This window comes from Macaca nemestrina, chromosome 1 (assembly GCF_043159975.1).
Source record: "Macaca nemestrina isolate mMacNem1 chromosome 1, mMacNem.hap1, whole genome shotgun sequence".
Lineage (NCBI taxonomy): Eukaryota > Metazoa > Chordata > Mammalia > Primates > Cercopithecidae > Macaca > Macaca nemestrina.
The window spans coordinates 208,216,645-208,234,653 of NC_092125.1; the positions used below are offsets into that span (position 1 = coordinate 208,216,645).

Below are 18,009 nucleotides of genomic sequence, written 5' to 3' on the forward strand. Positions count from 1 at the left end.
TAAATTGAATTAGCTGACAATTCCATGTGAAAATCTGATTTCAAGCTTATCTTGAAAAAAGCCGACAGATCTGGCAATCCTGGGCTCGCAGTCCCTCCCAGCTGCCGTCAGCAGACTCTGGGCAGTTGCTGCCTCCTCGAGGTAGGACTTGTGTTCTGCAGCTCTCCATCCCACTTGGGCCCACCCATTTCTGTCTTTTGCTGGATGGGCCCTGTGCCTGCTGGAGGCCCAGGGTTTGTAGTCCCTGACACAGAACAGCAACTCCATCACTCCAAGTCAGCCAAACTTTTTTTTAGATCAAAAGTCCAATCAGTACAAAAGGATGTATAATAGCCTGTAATCCCAGCACTTTGGGAGGCCAACGCGGGCGGATCATGAGGTCAGGAGATCGAGACCATCCTGGCTAACACGGTGAAACTTCGTCTCTACTAAGAATACAAAAACAAAATTAGCCGGGCATGGGGCGGGCGCCTGTAATCCCAGCTACTCGGGAGGCTGAGGCAGGAGAATGGTGTGAACCCGGGAGGCGGAGATTTCAGTGAGCATAGATCACGCCACCACACTCCAGCCTGGGCAACAGAGAGATACTGCATCTCAAAAAAAAAAAAAAAAAAAAAGATGTATAATAAAAGTGAATCTCCCTCCTTCCCAGGTCACCTAGCTGTCTCCCATGTCAGAGATGTGCTGCACGTCTAAGCCCAGTCACCAAACACTTGCTGGCACCTCTATGGGCCAGACACCAGCTGGGTATCAGGATCCCGTGGTACTTTTTCAAAATATGAGACTCAGGACCCTCATCAGACCTTTGGAGGCAGAATTTCTAAAATTGGAGCCAGCCTGTGGCTGGGTGTGTTGGCTCACACCTGTAATCCCAGCACTTTGGGAGGCCAAGGTGGGAGGATCACTTGAGCCCAGGAGTTGGAGACCAGCCTTATTAGGAGACATAGCAAGACTGTCTCTAAATAATTTAAAAGTAAATAAAAAAATAAAATTGGAGCCCCAGTGTCTAGAATTTTTTTTCAGACAGGGTCTCTGTCACCCAGGCCGGAGTGCAGTGGTGCAAACTCAGCTGACTGCAGCCTCAGCCTCCTTGGCTCAAGCAATCCTCCAACCTGTTTCCAGAGTAGCTTGGACTATAGGTGTGTGCCACCATGGCTGGCTAATATTTGTAATTTTTGTAGAGATGAGATTTCACCATGTTGCCCAGGCTGGTCTCCAACTCCTGAGCTCAAGCAATCCACCAGCGTCAACCTTCCAGACTGCTGGGATTACAGGCATGAGCCACCGTGTCTGGCCTAGATATATATATATTTTTTTTTAAGCCAGCAACGTTTCTGTTGCTCACCTAGGCAGAGACCTCTCTACTCAGGATGCAACATCTAAACACCATTGCCATCTCTCCAGTACCAGACAGCCTGGTGGAGATGAGCCTGCAGCTGCACTCGTCACAGCCCCTGCTCATAGTGTGCAGACCGTACCCTGCATAGGGGATCCCGCTGAGGAGATGTGGGGCCTGAAATCCAGTCATACACCACAACCAAGGCACATATTACATTCCCTCATCTTCCCAGGAGCAGGCACCACTTCCTAATTTACCATGTCACCTAATCAATACAAATACAGGGAGACCTGTGCTCTGCTGTGGGACACAGATAGGGGCTCCTCAGGATGTAGGCCCAGGGTGACTTCCTGTAGGAGATAATGCTTGGGCCAAGTTTGATTTAGGGAGTAGAAGCAAAGAAGGCGCCTCTCTATTTACCTCCCAAACCCAAGCTACCCCACCCCACGCCCTACCCCATGACTCCCTGTGGTTATCAAGGGCACCACCATTCTCCTGGCCACTGACAGGGACACTTTAATAACAGTACACATTGGCCAGGCACGGTGGCTCACACCTGTCATCCCAGCACTTTGGGAGGCCGAGGTGGGTGGATCACCTGAGGTCAGGAGTTTGAGACCAGCTTGGCCAACATGGTGAAACCCCATCTCAGCTAAAAATACAAAAATTAGCCAGGCGTGGTGGTGGGTGCCTGTAATCCCAGCTACTTGGGAGGCTGAGGCAGGAGAATTGCTTGAATCCGGGAGGCAGAGGTTGCAGTGAGCCAAGTTCACACCATTGCCCTCCAGCCTGGGCAACAAGAACGAGATTGTGTCTCAAAAAAAATAAATGAAAACCAGTGCACATCAAGAAGTCCCTAGGGGACAGCTGGGGCATAAGGAGGTGTCAGCCATACATCAGACCAGTGTACCTGCCCTGGGCTGCTTGGGGTTGACCAGCTTGGTGTCCAGAAATGCCTGCTGGAGGGAGTCACAGTGCAGGAACCTTGTGCTCTTGGAAGATCTCCTGAGAGGCTCTGCAAAGCCAGAGTCCCTCTTAGCAAGTCGGATCCGAGCTATCAAAGTGTGGCTCGGGGATTGCTGCCAGCACACAAATTTTTACTGGTCTGCAGCGAGATAAGTACAGAAATTGAAAGTAAGCATTTAGAAACTTTTATGACAATTTTACAAGGTCTTGTCGAATGCTATTAAAATGAAGCTGAGGCTAGAATTTCACCTTTTTCATTTTTTTCTATTTAAACAAATTATTGTAGTAAAATATAGATAACATAAATGTACCATTTTAGCCATTTTTGAGCATACAATTTAGAAGTGCTTTCACTATATTGTGTAACTACTAGTATTACATAGTATATATTTTTAAAATTTTACAAAAGCATAAGTTAGCAGCAGATTAAACTTTTTTTCTTAAATTGAGCTTGAGAAGCTCTGGTCTAAATGGTAACCCATGGGGAAGCCTTGACGGTTTGGAGGCTCCTAATTGAGTCCATTGCTTGGCTTTTTTCCCCAAATCACGGAGTGGAGTTAGGTCCCAGAGAATGGCGTGGGCTGAGGCCCAGGCTCCCTCCTGGGCTAGAAAACTGGGCAGACAGGCATCACCCGTGAAGGGAGGCCAGCCAGGCACTGCACAGCCTGGGGCAGTGCTGTCCTGTGTGCCTGGGCCAGGAAGGCTGGGTGAGAGACCCGGGGGCATTTGGTTTAGAGGCCCAGCAGGCCTTCCTTCTAACTCAGTGTAGGGAGGCGATTGTTTAGAATCACAAAAATCTCAGCTTTAGCTGGGAGAACCCTCAGCGGCTCAGCTGTGGTGGCATCTACCCTCCTTGTTTAAAGAAGGAATCTGAGGTAAGAGAGAAAGGACTGGTTTGAGGTTGCAACCAGTTAGTGATGTAGTGATGGTCTCAAATACAGGCCTTTTAGTTCCTAGGCAGAAGCAGGGCAGAGATTTTTTTTTTTTTTTTTTTTTTAAAGACAGAGTCTCTGTCTCCCAGGCTGGAATGCAGTGGCGCAAACCGGGCTCACTGCAGCCTCTGCCTCCTGGGGTTTAATCTATTCTCCTGCCTCAGCCTCCTGAGTAGCTGGGATTGCAGGCGCCCCACCACCATGCCCAGCTAATTTGTGGGCCCCGCCCTGAATGAATCCTTAAAACAATCTTGGGAAGTAAATACTATTCTTTTTTATTCCATTTTATAGATGAGGAAACTGAGATTCAGAGAGGGTTAGGTCACTTATCCACTGCTAATCAGAGGCAGAGCCAGCAGGCTGCTTGCTCTCTCAATGCCATTTTCCAGATGGCACGGTCCCATTCTGGCCTGAATTCAGGGGGCTCAATATGGCAGTGCCTGTGCTCACCTCTTTCCAGTTTTTTCCAAATGGTCTGTGACTCGGCCCTGGATATGCTCACCTAGCAGGATCTCCTGGGCTGCCGGGTCTGTCCCACAGACCCTGGCTGACTGACGATGAAATGAGTAGTCAGACACGTATGCAGTGTAACCGCAGCTGGATGACTGCCTGGCTCTAGTGGCCAGAGAGCAGCCCCCAGAAGCTGGAGCTGCTTGCTTTTACTCCATGCAGGCACAATGCCGAAAACCTGGAGCCCACACAACCTGTAGGTAATTAACATTTATTCTTCCGCTTTAGGGGAACTTCATGTGCAGATAATCAAAGGTCAGTTTCTGGTCAACATAAGTAAACAAGCCTGTTTAAGATAAATCCCCCCACACTCCCTTGTACCTACTCCTTGCCCTCTGCCTCAGAGTTATAGAACAGCTGCCTTCAGCTGTTCTCTCCTGGAGCTTTGCAGAGCCCTCTGATCTTTCAGAGGGCCTGCTTTTCCCTATAGTTTCTCCCACCACTCTGACTGGTCTCCTACACTGAGCAATCAGGGAAGAGGGTTGGGATGTTGGTTCCAGTTTCTGACATACCTCATGTGTTGCATTCCCTATCCCAAGCTCCTTCCTCTCCCTTCTCTTTAGACCTCCAAGAGCTAGAAGTTTCCCTAAGAGACCACCCAAAACAAACCTCTCCATCCATGTATTCATTGAATACATCCTGGGGGAGGAGACAGACTATAAAAGAGATTCGGATGAGTGCTGTCAGGATGAAAAGGGTAATATAACAGACAATGACCGTGGGCAGGGGCAGTGTGTTCCTGGCAAAGGGAACTGCTAGTGCCAAGGCCTGAGGGCAGGAACTAGCAGGTATGAGGAAAGCGCCTAAGTGAGGCCCTCTTGGCTGGATGAGGTGGGCAAGGGGGACCCCATGCAAGGAGGTGCTCAGGGTCCAGCTGTTTAGCCTGGGGCCAGGGTAAGGGTTTGGTTATAGTCTGCATGATGCAAAGCTTCAAAGGGCTTTAAGGTGGGAGTGATGTGATCAGATTACTTGTGTAACGAATTCTTCAGCCACCAGGAGGAGAATGGATGGTAAGGAGAGCCGGAGTGCACAAGGGAGAGAGATGAGAGTGGCTTGGACAGTGAGGTGGAGGGTCATGGTCAGATTCAGGATCCAGATCATGGTGAAGCTAACAGGAACTGTTGGACTGGATGTGGGCATGGAGTGAGGGCTGACTCTTGGACTTTTCACTTGGGGAGTTGAGTGAAGGGAGGTGCTATCTACTCAAATGAAGAAGCCTGGAGAAGGAGTAGGTGTGGGAGGATGGGTAGAGGGGAACAATGGTTTCATTTGGCCATGATGGCAGACCTTGCTGGCTGCTCTCCCAGGACTGAGTCTCTCCTCCCTTATAACAGAAATCTAAAAGTGTTTTATTTTGTTGCTGTTGTTGTTTTTGAAATGAAAGGTCTCACATATTTATTACTGAACCCAGCCAACCAACGCATTCATAACAGATTCAGAAAGGAAAAATATATTCCCAGTAAAACATGTCTAATTCTCCAGATAATGGTGATGTTTTCAGCTTGATACGGTAATGTGATTGTGACCTTCAGACAGCATAAATGTGTGTGCCATCTCACGTGCAATTCCTTATAGACCCAGCTTGGTTCTTCTCCGATGTCTCCTTTTGGAGTTGTACCTGATTTTATTGCCAGTTTTCATCCTAATCCACTGGGGAATGGAACGATTTTGCTTTTGTTTCTTGGCCAGGAATCGCTTAATCCTGAAAGTCTTGTGAGAAGACATGGCAAGAAGCGGAGTCAAGCACACACCATGATGGCAGAGAAAGGAAGAGAGGGGCCATTGTTATTGTTGTTAAGTACTCACTTGTCTGGCTCCTTCTTGTACCTTCTGCCCTTTTCCCATCCTCCTTTTTTCTGGAACAGAGATGTGATACCTAGAAGTACAGCAGCCATCTTGTGATCGTCAGGGTAAAAGTCACATAATGGCTGGGACAGGGAGATGGATAGATCCTGGGTCCTTGATAATATCATTGAGCTGACATACCAGTCTAGGCAAGTTGGTCATTTTACTTGTTTAAGCCACTGTTTTTGAGCCACCACCTCAGGCCCTTTGTGGCTTTTCATTGCTTGCTGCTGAATGAAGTCATAGCTGATGGAGTCATGTTGAGTTCAAGATTTTTGGAGGAGGGACGTGGGACTAGGGAAGGAGAAGGAAGTTACCCCTATACACTGAGCTAGCCAACCCAGAGTTCAGTCATTTATTCATTCATGAAATATTTATTGAGGATCTACTATGCACCAGGAACTATCCCAGGTGCTGAGAATTTAGCAGCAAATAAAGCAAAGATCCCCGCCCTTGAGGAGTTTGCATTCTGCTGTAATCAAGAAGCCAGCCTGACTTCTGGGCAATTTCATTTCATTTAATCCCATGGGTGGTGGGGTTTGAGGTATGAACAAGTGATGGTGGTCAGGCATGGCATGTCTATTCCCACAGCCCTCCTCACCCACTCGTGATGTTAGCAAATCAAAATGGTCAACATATTTCTCCAGTGTTTTCCAGGAGCCAGGCACTGTGCTGTGTTCTACCTCTGAGGGGTAGGTGTTCTGATTATCCCCATGTTCTAGGAAGGTTAAGAAAGCGGCTCTAGTCACACAGCTAACCAGCGGTTGTGCTAGATTTAAACCCAGGGCTTTCTGACTCCAGAAATGCACTGACCCCCTCCACCCCCGGGCAACCTCTTTAAAAAAAAAACACACAAAACAAAAAAAAACCAAGGGCCAGGCGTGGTGGCTCACACCTGTAATCCCAGCACTTTGGGAGGCTGAGGTGGGTGGATCACAAGGTCAAGAGATCAAGACCAGCCTGTCCAACATGGTGAAACGCCGTCTCTACTAAAAATACAAAAATTATCCGGGCATGGTGTCACGCACCTGTAGTCCCAGCTACTCGGGAGGCTGAGGCAGGAGAATTGCTTGAACCCGGGAGGCGGAGGTTGCAGTGAGCCGAGATTGCACCACTGCACTCCAGCCTGGCGACAGAGCGAGACTCCGTCTCAAAAAAACAGAACAAAAAAAACACATCTTTATTGTCTAGAAATCTATATTTTCAAAATTCCCCACAAAAGATGCTGCTCTCTTATTTCCCCCATTTTCTTCCTTTTCTTCCATACCTCTACCATAAAGGACATTTTTATACTATATTAAAACTTCACCCAGATGTCCAGACGGCTCTCCACCTATGTATTCCTCTTATTTGCAAGCTGCATGTTCATGTAGCCATCTAAGATGCCAGATAGCCCTTGTACTCCATTCCCCACTTCATTTCAGCAGCACCGGCTTTCCTGTTAACCCACTGAGGAAAGCTTTGGGATTGAGGGGTAGACTTACTGTAACTATGGGCAAATGCTGCAGGCTCCTGGACAACCTCTTGGCCCCTTTTGCTGTACCCCTTTTTGTCATTGTTTAACAAACCATTTCCTGATTTCCCCTTTCTCCTTGCTTTGGAAAGGGACAATGTATCTTGTTCATTCCTGTGGTCCAGACACCTGAGTGAAGGCCTGGCACCCTTCATTCCTCCATCCCACTTTTTAAGAAGCTTTCTCTATGCTGAGTGCTGGGAATATAGACAAGTCACAGAACAAGACACACAGCCCGGGAGGGAAACAGGTAATTAACAGGTGTCACAGTGTAATGGGTCTGGTAGGATAATCAGAGGGACCAACCTTCCTTGGTACAGGAAAGGGCATCCAAGTCAGACCAGGGTGGTGGGGACCAATCAAGGAGAGCTGCCTGGAGGAGTTGACACCTGAGCTGAGTCCCAGATGAGAAGCAGGAGTTGAGCAGGTAAATAAAAACAGTGGGGCCAGGCACGGTGGCTCACGTCTATAATCTCAGCACTTTGGAAGGCCGAGGCAGGTGGATCATGAGGTCAAGAGATCGAAACCATTCTGGCTAACATGGTGAAACCCCTCTCCTCAAAATACAAAACTATTAGCTGGGCATGGTGGTGCACGTCTGTAGTCCCGGCTACTCAGGAGGCTGAGGCAGGAGAATCTCTTGAACCTAGGAGACAGAGATTGCAGTGAGCTGAGATCGCACCACTGCATTCCAGCCTGGGCAACAGAGCGAGACTCCGTCCCTCACCAAAAAAAAAAAAAAAAAAAAAAAAAGCAGTGGGGGTGTTCCAGACAAAGGGATAAGCACATGGAGGGTAGAGAGAGGCGAGATGGCAGCACATGAGATGGAGGCACACTCATCTCCCACTAAGGAGTCCTGCCTGGGCATCCTAGAACCCTGGGGCCAGAAGGATCTTTAATCATCAACAAATCCAACGTCCTCCTTTTCCAAATGAGGCCCAGAGAGGGGAAGCCATTTTTCCAAGGTCACATAGAAAGCTAATGATGGAGAATAGACTCAAACTCACTGCACTGCCTGGGTTTTGGATTTTCTTTTTTTTTTTCTTTGATTCCCTCCCCCTGCCCTTCCCTCCCACGGTCCTCCAATTCATATTTCTCATGTGCCTACTTTGCACCAGCCCAGTACCCTGAGCTCCCTGCCCTAGAACCTTAGGCTTCCGGAGCCTGGGTCATCACCACCTCCTCCTATTAAACCTCCTCCCCACACCCTGTTCCTGCCTGACAGGTCATCACCACCTCCTCCTATCAAACCTCCTCCCCACACCCTGTTCCTGCCTGACCTTTCCTACACATTAAAAAATCCAGATGCCTATGTTGCTTCCCATACCAACAAGATCAGAATGTCTGGGGGCGGGGGCCAGGTGTCAGTATTTTTAAAGATCCCTGGATGATTCCATTTGTAGCAAAATTTGAGAACCACTGTTTTAGCCTTGATGAAGGGCCCCTCCACTTCCTGTCCCTTGGCCTCTGGGTTGCAGATGACCTGGTGATGTTTCTTTTTCTTCCAGATGGACTTCTGGACTCAGGGGTCTGGGCCCCAGCACAGGTCTCTGCGGAGCAATCTTGTCTCCGCTCTGTTCCTGCCCTTTGTCCAGCCCTGAGCCTCCAATCTGCATTGATTACCTGGTCTGACCTATCTCACCATCACTAGGTACTTAATAAATACTTGCTGTTGATGATGGCAATGACCTTGAGACTGATGAACGGTCTGGCCAAGAGGATCCTTGATGTGGAAGATAGAAAAAGCCTTTGGGGTCAGGCAGACTTGGATTCTAATACCAGCCAGTTGTGCTTGCTGTGTCTGAGCCTCAGTTTCTCATCTGTGAAGAGGAGGTAGCAGGAATGAAAATGCTTGCCTTGCGGTTTGTTGTAAGGACAGACACAGCCAATGTAAGAGAGATCAGCAGCTCACAGTTGCTCTGGGAGCAGACCGCTCTTGCGCTGATGGTAGGGAACTATTTTTGTGCATGGCAAGTGGGACCTTAGGAAGGAAGGCAACTGTGAGGCTTCTGAGAAGGACCCTACACAAGGGAGTTTCCTCCCAGGACACGTGAATGGAGAGGGTGGCAGAAGCCTATGGGCAAGGGTCACAGGGATCAGCTACAGAGTGCCACCACCCTTCCTGGGGAATGCAGGGCAAGGTCCCTGGTGGGAGTTTTCCTGGGAAGCCAGAGAAGCACCCCATGAAGACAGAATCAACATTTGGGTACCTTCAGTACCCAGAGGCAGCAATGCCAACTACAACCACGCTCTGCATAGATTCTCTGATCTCTTCCTCCTTCATGGCACCAGCCCTGGGGAACCAGCATGGTGGGGAAATAATGAAGCTGGAATACAACCACTTATAGGCTTCACAACCTCCTCCTGTAGACACCAAATGGATTTTAGGATCACATTTTATTTCTCACCTGAGCAAGAAAAGCTACAGGAGCATCTCAAGCAGGGGGCAGGAGTCTCCAGAGGAGTTCAAGGGGCTCTGGCAAGAAAAATCAAGGGTCTGCATTCAATAACTGGCTCCCCTGGCAATTGTATTACGAAGCCCATGTGTGCTGGGTGCCGGTGAAATTGCTGTCAAATGCCTGTGTGGCCTTGGCAAGGCCCTTTATTTCTCTGGGTCTCCGTTTCTCTAGCTGTGAAATGACTGTTCTAAAAGAGCCCTGCTGGACTTTGGCAGTCTGTAAGAAGACCTGAGTTCTCCTCTCAGTTCCAAGCAGGAAAATTGAACGTATCCTGAGCCCAGAGCCTGCAACAAACTCTGGGCAGCCTCAGGAAGTCAGGCAGTGAAGTCCAAAAAATGATCTCTTCTGTATAGGGAGGAAATACAAATTTCAAAATTTGTAGTTTGAAAATGTCAGTTGCTATGTTAATTTTTATGTTACTATTTTTTCCATTTCCTGGTAATGACATGCTATGTTATCTTTATTTATTTATTTATTTGTTAGAGATAGGGTCTCACTTTGTCACCCAGGCTGCAGTGTAGTGGCACTACTATAAGCTCACCACTGTCTGAAATTCCTGGGCTCAAGTGAACCTCCCACCTCAGCCTCAGCAGCTGGGACTAAAGGCACATAATACCATGCCCAGCTAATATTTAAATGTTTTTTTTTTTTTTTTTTGAGACGGAGTCTCGCTGTGTCTCCCAGGCTGGAGTGCAGTGGCGTGATCTCGGCTCACTGCAAGCTCCGCCTCCCGGGTTCCCGCCATTCTCCCGCCTCAGCCTCCCAAGTAGCTGAGACTACAGGCGCCCGCCACCACGCCCGGCTAGTTTTTTGTATTTTTAGTAGAGACGGGGTTTCACCATGTTAGCCAGGATAGTCTCGATCTCCTGACCTCGTGATCCACCCGCCTTGGCCTCCCAAAGTGCTGGGATTACAGGCTTGAGCCACCGAATATTTAAATGTTTTGTAGAGACTGTGTCTCACCTTGTTGCCCTGGCTGTTCTCCAACTCCTGGCTTAAGCAATCCTTTGACCTCAGCCTCCCATGTTCTTTTTTAAACAGCTTCTTTAGAGGACAACTTACATACCATAAAGTTCACCTCTTTTAAAAATGTACATTGCACCAGGCACGGTGGCTCACGCCTGTAATCCCAGCACTTTGGGAGGCCGAGGAGGGCTAATCATGAGGTCAGGAGATCGAGACCATCTTGGCTAACGTGGTGAAACTCCGTCTCTACTAAAAATACAAAAAATTAGCTGGTGTGGTGGCACGCGCCTGTAGTCCCAGCTACTTGGGAGGCTGAAGCTGGAGAATGGCATGAACCCAGGAGGCAGAGCCTGCAGTGAGCCGAGATTGCGCCACTGCACTCCAGCCTGGGCGACAGAGCGAGACTCTGTCTCAAAACAAAACAAAATAAAAAGAAACAACAAAAAAAGTATACATTGCAATGACTTTTAGCAAATTTACAGGGTTTTGCAACCATTACCTCAATCTAATTTAATTTATTTATTTATCTATTTATTTATTTATTTATTGAGATGGAGTTTCACTCTTGTTGCCCAGGCTGGAGTGCAATGGCATGATCTCGGCTCCCTGCAACCTCTGCCTCCCGGGTTCAAGTGATTCTCCCACTTCAGCCTCCGAAGTAGCGGGGATTACAGGCGCCTGCCACCATGCCCAGCTAAAATTTTTTTGTATTTTTAGTAGAGATGGGGTTTCGCCATGTTGACCAGTCTCGTCTCGAACTCTTGACCTCAGTTGGTCCACTCGCCTCAGCCTCCCAAAGTGCTGGAATTACAGGTGTGAGCCACTGCGCCTGGCCCTATTATTATTTTTTTTTTCTTAGAGACAGAGTATGGCTTTGTCACCCAGGCTGGAGCACAGTAGTGCAATCATAGCTCACTGCAGCCTTGAACTCCCGGGCTCAAGCAGTCCTCCTGCCTCAAGTCCTCCACCTCAGGCGTGCACTACCATGCCCAGCTAATTAAGGTGACATTTAAATAGACCTGAGGGAAGTGAGGAGCTGCTGCTGTTTGGAGTTGTGTGACCTGAGCCAGGCACAGGGCCCTGCACTTAGGAGGGCCCCATGCTGGATGTCAGCTCTACTGTCCCTATCTTGAAGTGCTTAATTTTTATTTATTTTATTTTATTTTATTTTATTTTATTTTTGACAGAGTTTCGCTCTTGTTGCCCAGGCTGGAATGCAATGGCACGATCTTGACTCATGGCAACCTCCACCTCCTGAGTTCAAGTGATTCTCCTGCCTCAGCCTCCTGAGTAGCTGGGATTACAGGCATGCACCACCATGCCCGGCTATTTTTGTATTTTTATTAGAAATGGGGTTTCTCCATGTTGATCAGGCTGATCTTGAACTCCTGACCTCAGGTGATCCGCCTGTCTCGGCCTCCCAAAGTGCTGGGATTACAGGCGTGAGCCGCCGTGCCCGGCCTGAAGTTCTTAATTTTTGTGTGCATTTTCACTGTGTACAGGGTATGTGGCCAGTCCTGCTGAGGCCAAATGAGTTCCAGGCAGAAGGAACACCAAGTGCAAAGCTCCCAGAGTGGGCAGGTGTTGACATCTGGAGTAGGAAAGGAGTCCACAGTTGGCTTCTCCTCTTTTTCTGCCCTTTGCCCTTTCATCTCCTCCCCAGCTGCCCACTGTGGTTCTGGCACCTCCAGGGCTGATGCAGGAGGGAGAGGGAAGAGATTCCGGAGTCAAGAAGGGTCTGACTCCTGGGTACTATCTTGAGCAAGCGTTGATGCTCTCTGGGTTTGGCAGGGGTTTAAAGCTGATGCTCGGCCCGGTGCAGTGGCTCAAGCCTGTAATTCCAGCAATTTGGGAGGCTGAGGTGGGTGGATCACCTGAGGTCAGGAGTTCGAGACCAACCTGACCAAGATGGTGAAACCCCATCTCTACTATAAGTACAAAAAATTAACCGGATGTGGTGGTGCGCAGCTGTAATCCCAGCTACTTGGGAGGCTGAGGTGGGAGAATAGCCAAAATTGCACCACTGCACTCCAGCCTGGGCAACAAAGTGAGACTGTGTTTCAAACAAACAAAAAGCTGATGCTCCTTCTTGTTTGGGGGGTGGGAGAAGCACTTTCATGGAAGTTCTGGTCTGGCTCCCACCACAAAGCCTGGGACAGAGACTTATGTGGCAGAGTTTGTATGGGAGGTGATCCCAGGATGTCGAGTGAAACAGGAAGGAGGTTGCTGCTTTAGGTAATGGAGTCCAGATTCCAGGAAACCCAATGGGCAGACAGAACGAGTTCTCTTCTTTTGGACCAGAATCCGGGGTTTCCTCAACTGCTCCCACATCCCACTGGGTGTCAGCTGCGTGCGCCTCTAGTCTACATCTAAGCTAGTGGGCTGAGCAGCCCTCCCAACTTCAGAGGGAGCCCCGAGGCAGAAAGCAGAGGAATGCCAGGTGGGCAAGTGGGGTGGGGCTGGTGTCAGCATGTGTGGCACAGTCCCCATTGCAGAGGCTGACCTGAGCTAGACTGAGAAGCTGTGACCTGGCACACTTATGCCTGCGGCCCTGGGGGTGGTCGCTGCAGGGTCTCCCGGCTGCACCCTTGTGGAAGGTGGATAGGTCTCCACCAGCCAGGTGCTCATGATGACCCTCAATCCCAGGATATCCCAGACGCCTCCAGCTTCTTCGTGCTGAGGCCTCACGCCACCAGAGGAGATCTTCCTGGGATCTGGATCCGAGACCGCCCCAGGCGGACTCTCTCTCCTGTGGCCACCTGTGTGTGCGGTGCCCTCTGGCCGCAGCCCGCTACTGTACCGCCTCAGGGGGCTTCAGGCAGTCCTTTCTCTTTGGCTTCTCAGGCAAGAGTCAGACACCAGGTCACAGGGTCCCAGGGCACACCCGGCACCTCTCTGACTGGTCTCCTGGAAGCCCTGTCCCTGGGCTTGAAGTGAGAGGGAAACCACCCCCTCCCACCCAACTTTCTACCCCTGCTTTCCTAATGTCATCTGCCACCACCAGGTCCCCTGTGCACCAGCCCCAGAGCATGACAAGGCCCCATTCCCTAAGCTTACCCCTCCCCTCCCACCACTGTGCCCTGGACATGCTGTTCCCTTTGCCTGGAAAGTCCTTTCCCCTCCTCAAGACTTGGTGAACTCCTCCTCATTCTGTGAGACTCATCCTAGGAGGCCATAAAGCAGTGAATCTGTTTTGGAAATCTGTCCTGCTCCGCCGTGCTCCCACTGCACCGTGTTCACACTGCCCTGTGCTCCTACTATGCTGTGCTCCCATTGCCCTGTGCTCCCACTTCATTGTGCTCCCACTGCCCTGTATTCCCATTGCCCTGTGCTCCTGCTGCCCTGTGCTCCCGTTGCTGGGTGTTCCCGCTGCACTGTGCTCCTGATGTCCTGTACTCCTGCTGTGGAGTAAAGAATTGAAATAGAGTAATACTTAGCATTTCTTGAGCAGTTACTATACGCCAGTCATTGTAAGCCCTTTCCTTCTATGATTCCATTCGCTCCTCATGCCAACTCTATGAGGTAGATATCATGACCCTGCTTTTGAGTTGAGGAGACTAGCGTCGGGCGAGGTTACAAAACTTACCAAGATCACAAAAACCTGGTACATGGTAGAGTTCAAGTGTGAACCCAGGCAGAATACACCCATGTGCTTCACTGCTTTGCTGCCTCTAGTGAATGGTGGCCTTGTTTTGGGGGAAAAGAAAAGAAGGTGTTGGGGACAGCTCAGGCCCCACACATTTATTGTTTCTCTTGCTTTAGGTCCACTGAAACCCTTACTGATGCTCTCCCAGCTCAGAGCCTGACTCCTTTTGGTCTCTGAGCTGATGGTCTCCCAGCTCAGAGCCTCTTGAGTCCTTTCAGCTACTGGACTTAGGTCTGCCCAGGAATCCAGGCTCGCTGGAGAGTTTGATCTACTTGGGGCTGAGCCTGGTAGCTGGAAGGGCAGCCAGATGATGCACAGGCTACCCACAAGGCTCCCTTTCAGGGTGCAGAGCTCACAGGGTTATAGGGGTCCAGGCTTCTGGAGCCATGTATCATCAGGCCTTACCTAGATGGCCAGAATGCTGTCAGACTGCCCAGACTGGGCTGGGGAGGGCAGGGCAGGGAGGCACCTGGACTGGGGAAAGAAGTTGAGCAGAGCAGGACAGAGAAAGAAGTGCCCCTGCCCGCAGCTTCCCTGCTTGATATCAGCACTGTGGAGCAGATAAGAGCAGGCTTGGATCCAGGTCCACCACTAGCTAACTGGGTGGCCTTGGGCAAGTAGCATTCTCCCAGGCCTGTTTCCTCATCCACAGATGAACATATCGGCAGAACAGCCTCATGGACCTACAGCACATAAAAGGGGCTTTGCATCCGGCCATAACTGTCCACTGTCTTTACTTCTACTATTTTATCCTTCAGCTCTCAAATAGCCACAGCCTAGTTTCATGCAAAGTGAATTCTCTCCCACAAGCACACCTCCAGATCCACGTCCCAGAACCTGAATACCTCTGGAGCTGTGTGACCTGGGACACGAAATTTCTCCTCTCTGGGCCTCAGTTTTTCTATCATAAAATAGGGATTGTAGGGGCAGAAAGGGTAATCTCTTTCCTCTCTATCATAAGGGTCATGGCTAACACGCCTGTAACAAAGACAAGTTAACAAGAAAGAAGCATGACAAATTTATTTGATTATAGTTGTATGTGGCACAGAGGCTTCAGAACGAGGACCCAAAGACATGGGGGAAACTGTCCATTTTTATGCTTAGGTTTAATGGAGTATGGACAGCTATGAAGAAATATGACTGGACAAAAAGGGCATGTTCTAATGTTAATAAGAGACAGAGTAAGGAAGCCCAGCAAGACCTGTCTGTCCAGATTCTTCCTGGCCTTTCTGTGCAGCATTCCTCCCTCCTGGGTATGGGGCAGGACCCTTCTGGAATAAGGGTCTTAATTCCCCTCCCTCCCTCCCTCCCTCCCTCTCTCCCTCCCTTCCTTCCTTCCTTCCTGATGGAGTCTAGCTCTGTTGCTCAGGCTGGAGTGCAGTGGTATAATCTCGGCTCACAGCAACTTCCACCTCCTGGGTTCAAGCAATTCTCCTGCCTTAGCTTCCTGAGTAGCTGGGATTACAGGCACCTGCCACCATGCCCAGCTAATGTTTGTATTTTTAGTAGAGACGGGGTTTCATCATGTTGGCCAGGCTGGTCTCGAACTCCTAACCTTGTGATTCACCCACCTCAGCCTCCCAAAGTGCTGGGATTACAAGTGTGAGCCACCATCCCCAGCCAAGGGTCTTAATTTCTTCATGGCCACCTGTTACACAAAAAGACTGGGGCGGGGTAGGGGTGGGAGGCAGAAAAGTTAGAGCAATATATATAGTATATATTTTAGTAGAGTATATTTAGTAGAGTAAATTTAGTATATTTATAATATATTAATAATACATCTCTACTAAAAATATATATATTATATATATTATATATATTAGAGATGGAGTCTCACTGTCACCAGGCTGGAGTGCAGTGTTGCGATCTAGGCTCACTGCAACCTCCACCTCCTGGGTTCAAGCGATTCTCCTGCCTCAGCCTCCTGAGTAGCTGGGACTACAGGTGTGTGCCACCATACCCAGCTAATTTTTGTATTTTTAGTAGAGACGGGGTTTTACCATGTTGGCCAGGATGATCTCAATCTCTTGACCTCGTGGTTCGTTCGCCTTGGCCTCCCAAAGTGCTGGGATTACAGGTATGAGCCACTGTGCCCGGCCTGGAGCAGTATTTTTAGGTGTAATGCCTGGCTTTGGGGAAAAAGCGTTTTAGTTTCTATGACCTGCACTGGGGAAGAGATATTCTAGTTTCTATGGCTTAGGGGTCAGAGACAGGAGGGCAGGACAGAGACTACTTTTTTATTTTTATTTTTTTGAGACGGAGTCTCGCTCTGTCCCCCAGGCTGGAGTGCGGTGGCGCGACCTCAGCTCACTGCAAGCTCTGCCTCCTGGGTTTACGCCATTCTCCTGCCTCAGCCTCCCGAGTAGGTGGGACTACAGGCGCCCGCCACCGCGCCCGGCTAACTTTTTGTATTTTTAGTAGAAACGGGGTTTCACCGTAGTCTCGATCTCCTGACCTCGTGATCTGCCCGCCTCAGCCTCCCAAAGTGCTGGGATTACAAGCGTGAGCCACCGCGCCCGGCCGACAGAGACTACTTTTGAGTTTGCTTTTTTCTTTTTTTTTTTTTTTGGAGACAGAGTCTCACTTTCTTGCCCAAGCTGGAGTGCAGTGGTGCTATCTCAGCTCACTGCAAACTCTGCCTCCCAGGTTCAAGCGATTCTCCTGTCTCAGCCTCCTGAGTAGCTGGGATTACAGGTGTGTGCCACCACGCCCAGCTAATTTTTGTATTTTTAGTAGAAATGGGGTTTCACCATGTTGGCCAGGCTGGTCTCAAACACCTGGCCTCAAGTGATCCACCCACCTCAGCCTACCGAAGTGCTGGGATTACAGGAGTTTGCTTTTTCTTTTCTTCTTTTTCCTTTTTTTTTTTTTGTTTCTTTCCTTCCATCCGTCCATCAAGTGCAGTAGTGAGAAGGGGTGAAGAGTCGAACAAGGAGTTTGGTCTGTAACTGACTAAACAATCAAACTGAGATAATTCACTACTTTTGGACCAGACTGAGGCTGCTTCTTAGGCCCTCACTTTGGGGACTTTGGTGTATTATTTTCTGAGCCCCTACAGGATCATCACACTCACCTCAAAGGAATGCATGAGGGTTAAATGAGATAACAGAAAAATCTCTTGTCACCTCTCTGAGCCTCAGCTTCCCAATTTGTAAAATGGGTTAATTATCGTATGTACTTTATAGAGCTGTCTGGATCAAAGGAGGTAGTCACTGTAACCATTTAGTGCACCGATTGGCACATGGCAAGAGATTAACAAACTGTAGCTTTCGAAAGGAGCCCAGCATGGAGCAGGTGTTCCAAAAATGAAGGCTGAGTCCAAGTCACCTTCCAAGTTTTTAATTTTTATTCACGATAACAGAATATATTCTATTATGCAGAATATCTTCTCCATAATGTCCTTAATTGTTTTCGTTGTCTGTTCTCTATCAGCTCTAAATGAAGATGTTCTACGCTATTCTTCCTATTCATGCATGTAACAGATTTAACTAATTCTTATGGGCTTGTCTGAACCTGTTGAAGGAGAGACCGGTTTCATGCTATTAAGATTACATAACTAGCCTCCCTCCCTCCCACCTCCCTCCCTTCCTTTCCTTCTTTCCTTTCCCTTTCCCTTTCCTTTCCTTTCCACGGGGTCTCACTGTCAACCAGGCTGGAGTGCAGTGCTACAATCATGTCTCTCTGTAACCTAGAACTCCTGGGCTCAACCAATTCTCCCACCTTGGCCTTCCAAAGTGCTGGGATTACAGGCATGGGCCACCTTGCCTGGCCTGACTATATTAATTTCAAATATAATAGAGAAATATATCTTCCTCTAGGACTTTGCAGTGGAC

At 49.0% G+C, this 18,009-nt stretch overlaps 1 protein-coding gene and 1 pseudogene across 1 annotated transcript; both read right to left on the reverse strand.

The window, feature by feature from the left end:
• Positions 1–5,316: 5,316 nt before the first annotated feature.
• Positions 5,317–5,472, reverse strand: LOC139363742 (large ribosomal subunit protein eL39-like). The gene has a single exon (XM_071098255.1). The coding sequence runs from the start codon at positions 5,470–5,472 to the stop codon at positions 5,317–5,319; it is 156 nt and encodes a 51-aa protein (XP_070954356.1).
• Positions 5,473–6,779: 1,307 nt separating this feature from the next.
• On the reverse strand, positions 6,780–7,148 carry LOC105494481 (small nuclear ribonucleoprotein F pseudogene; annotated as a pseudogene).
• Positions 7,149–18,009: the final 10,861 nt, after the last annotated feature.

Coding starts and splice junctions, on each gene's coding strand:
- LOC139363742 (XM_071098255.1), bottom strand. CDS start 5,472: ATGTCTTCTCACAAGACTTTCAGGATTAAGCGATTCCTGGCCAAGAAA.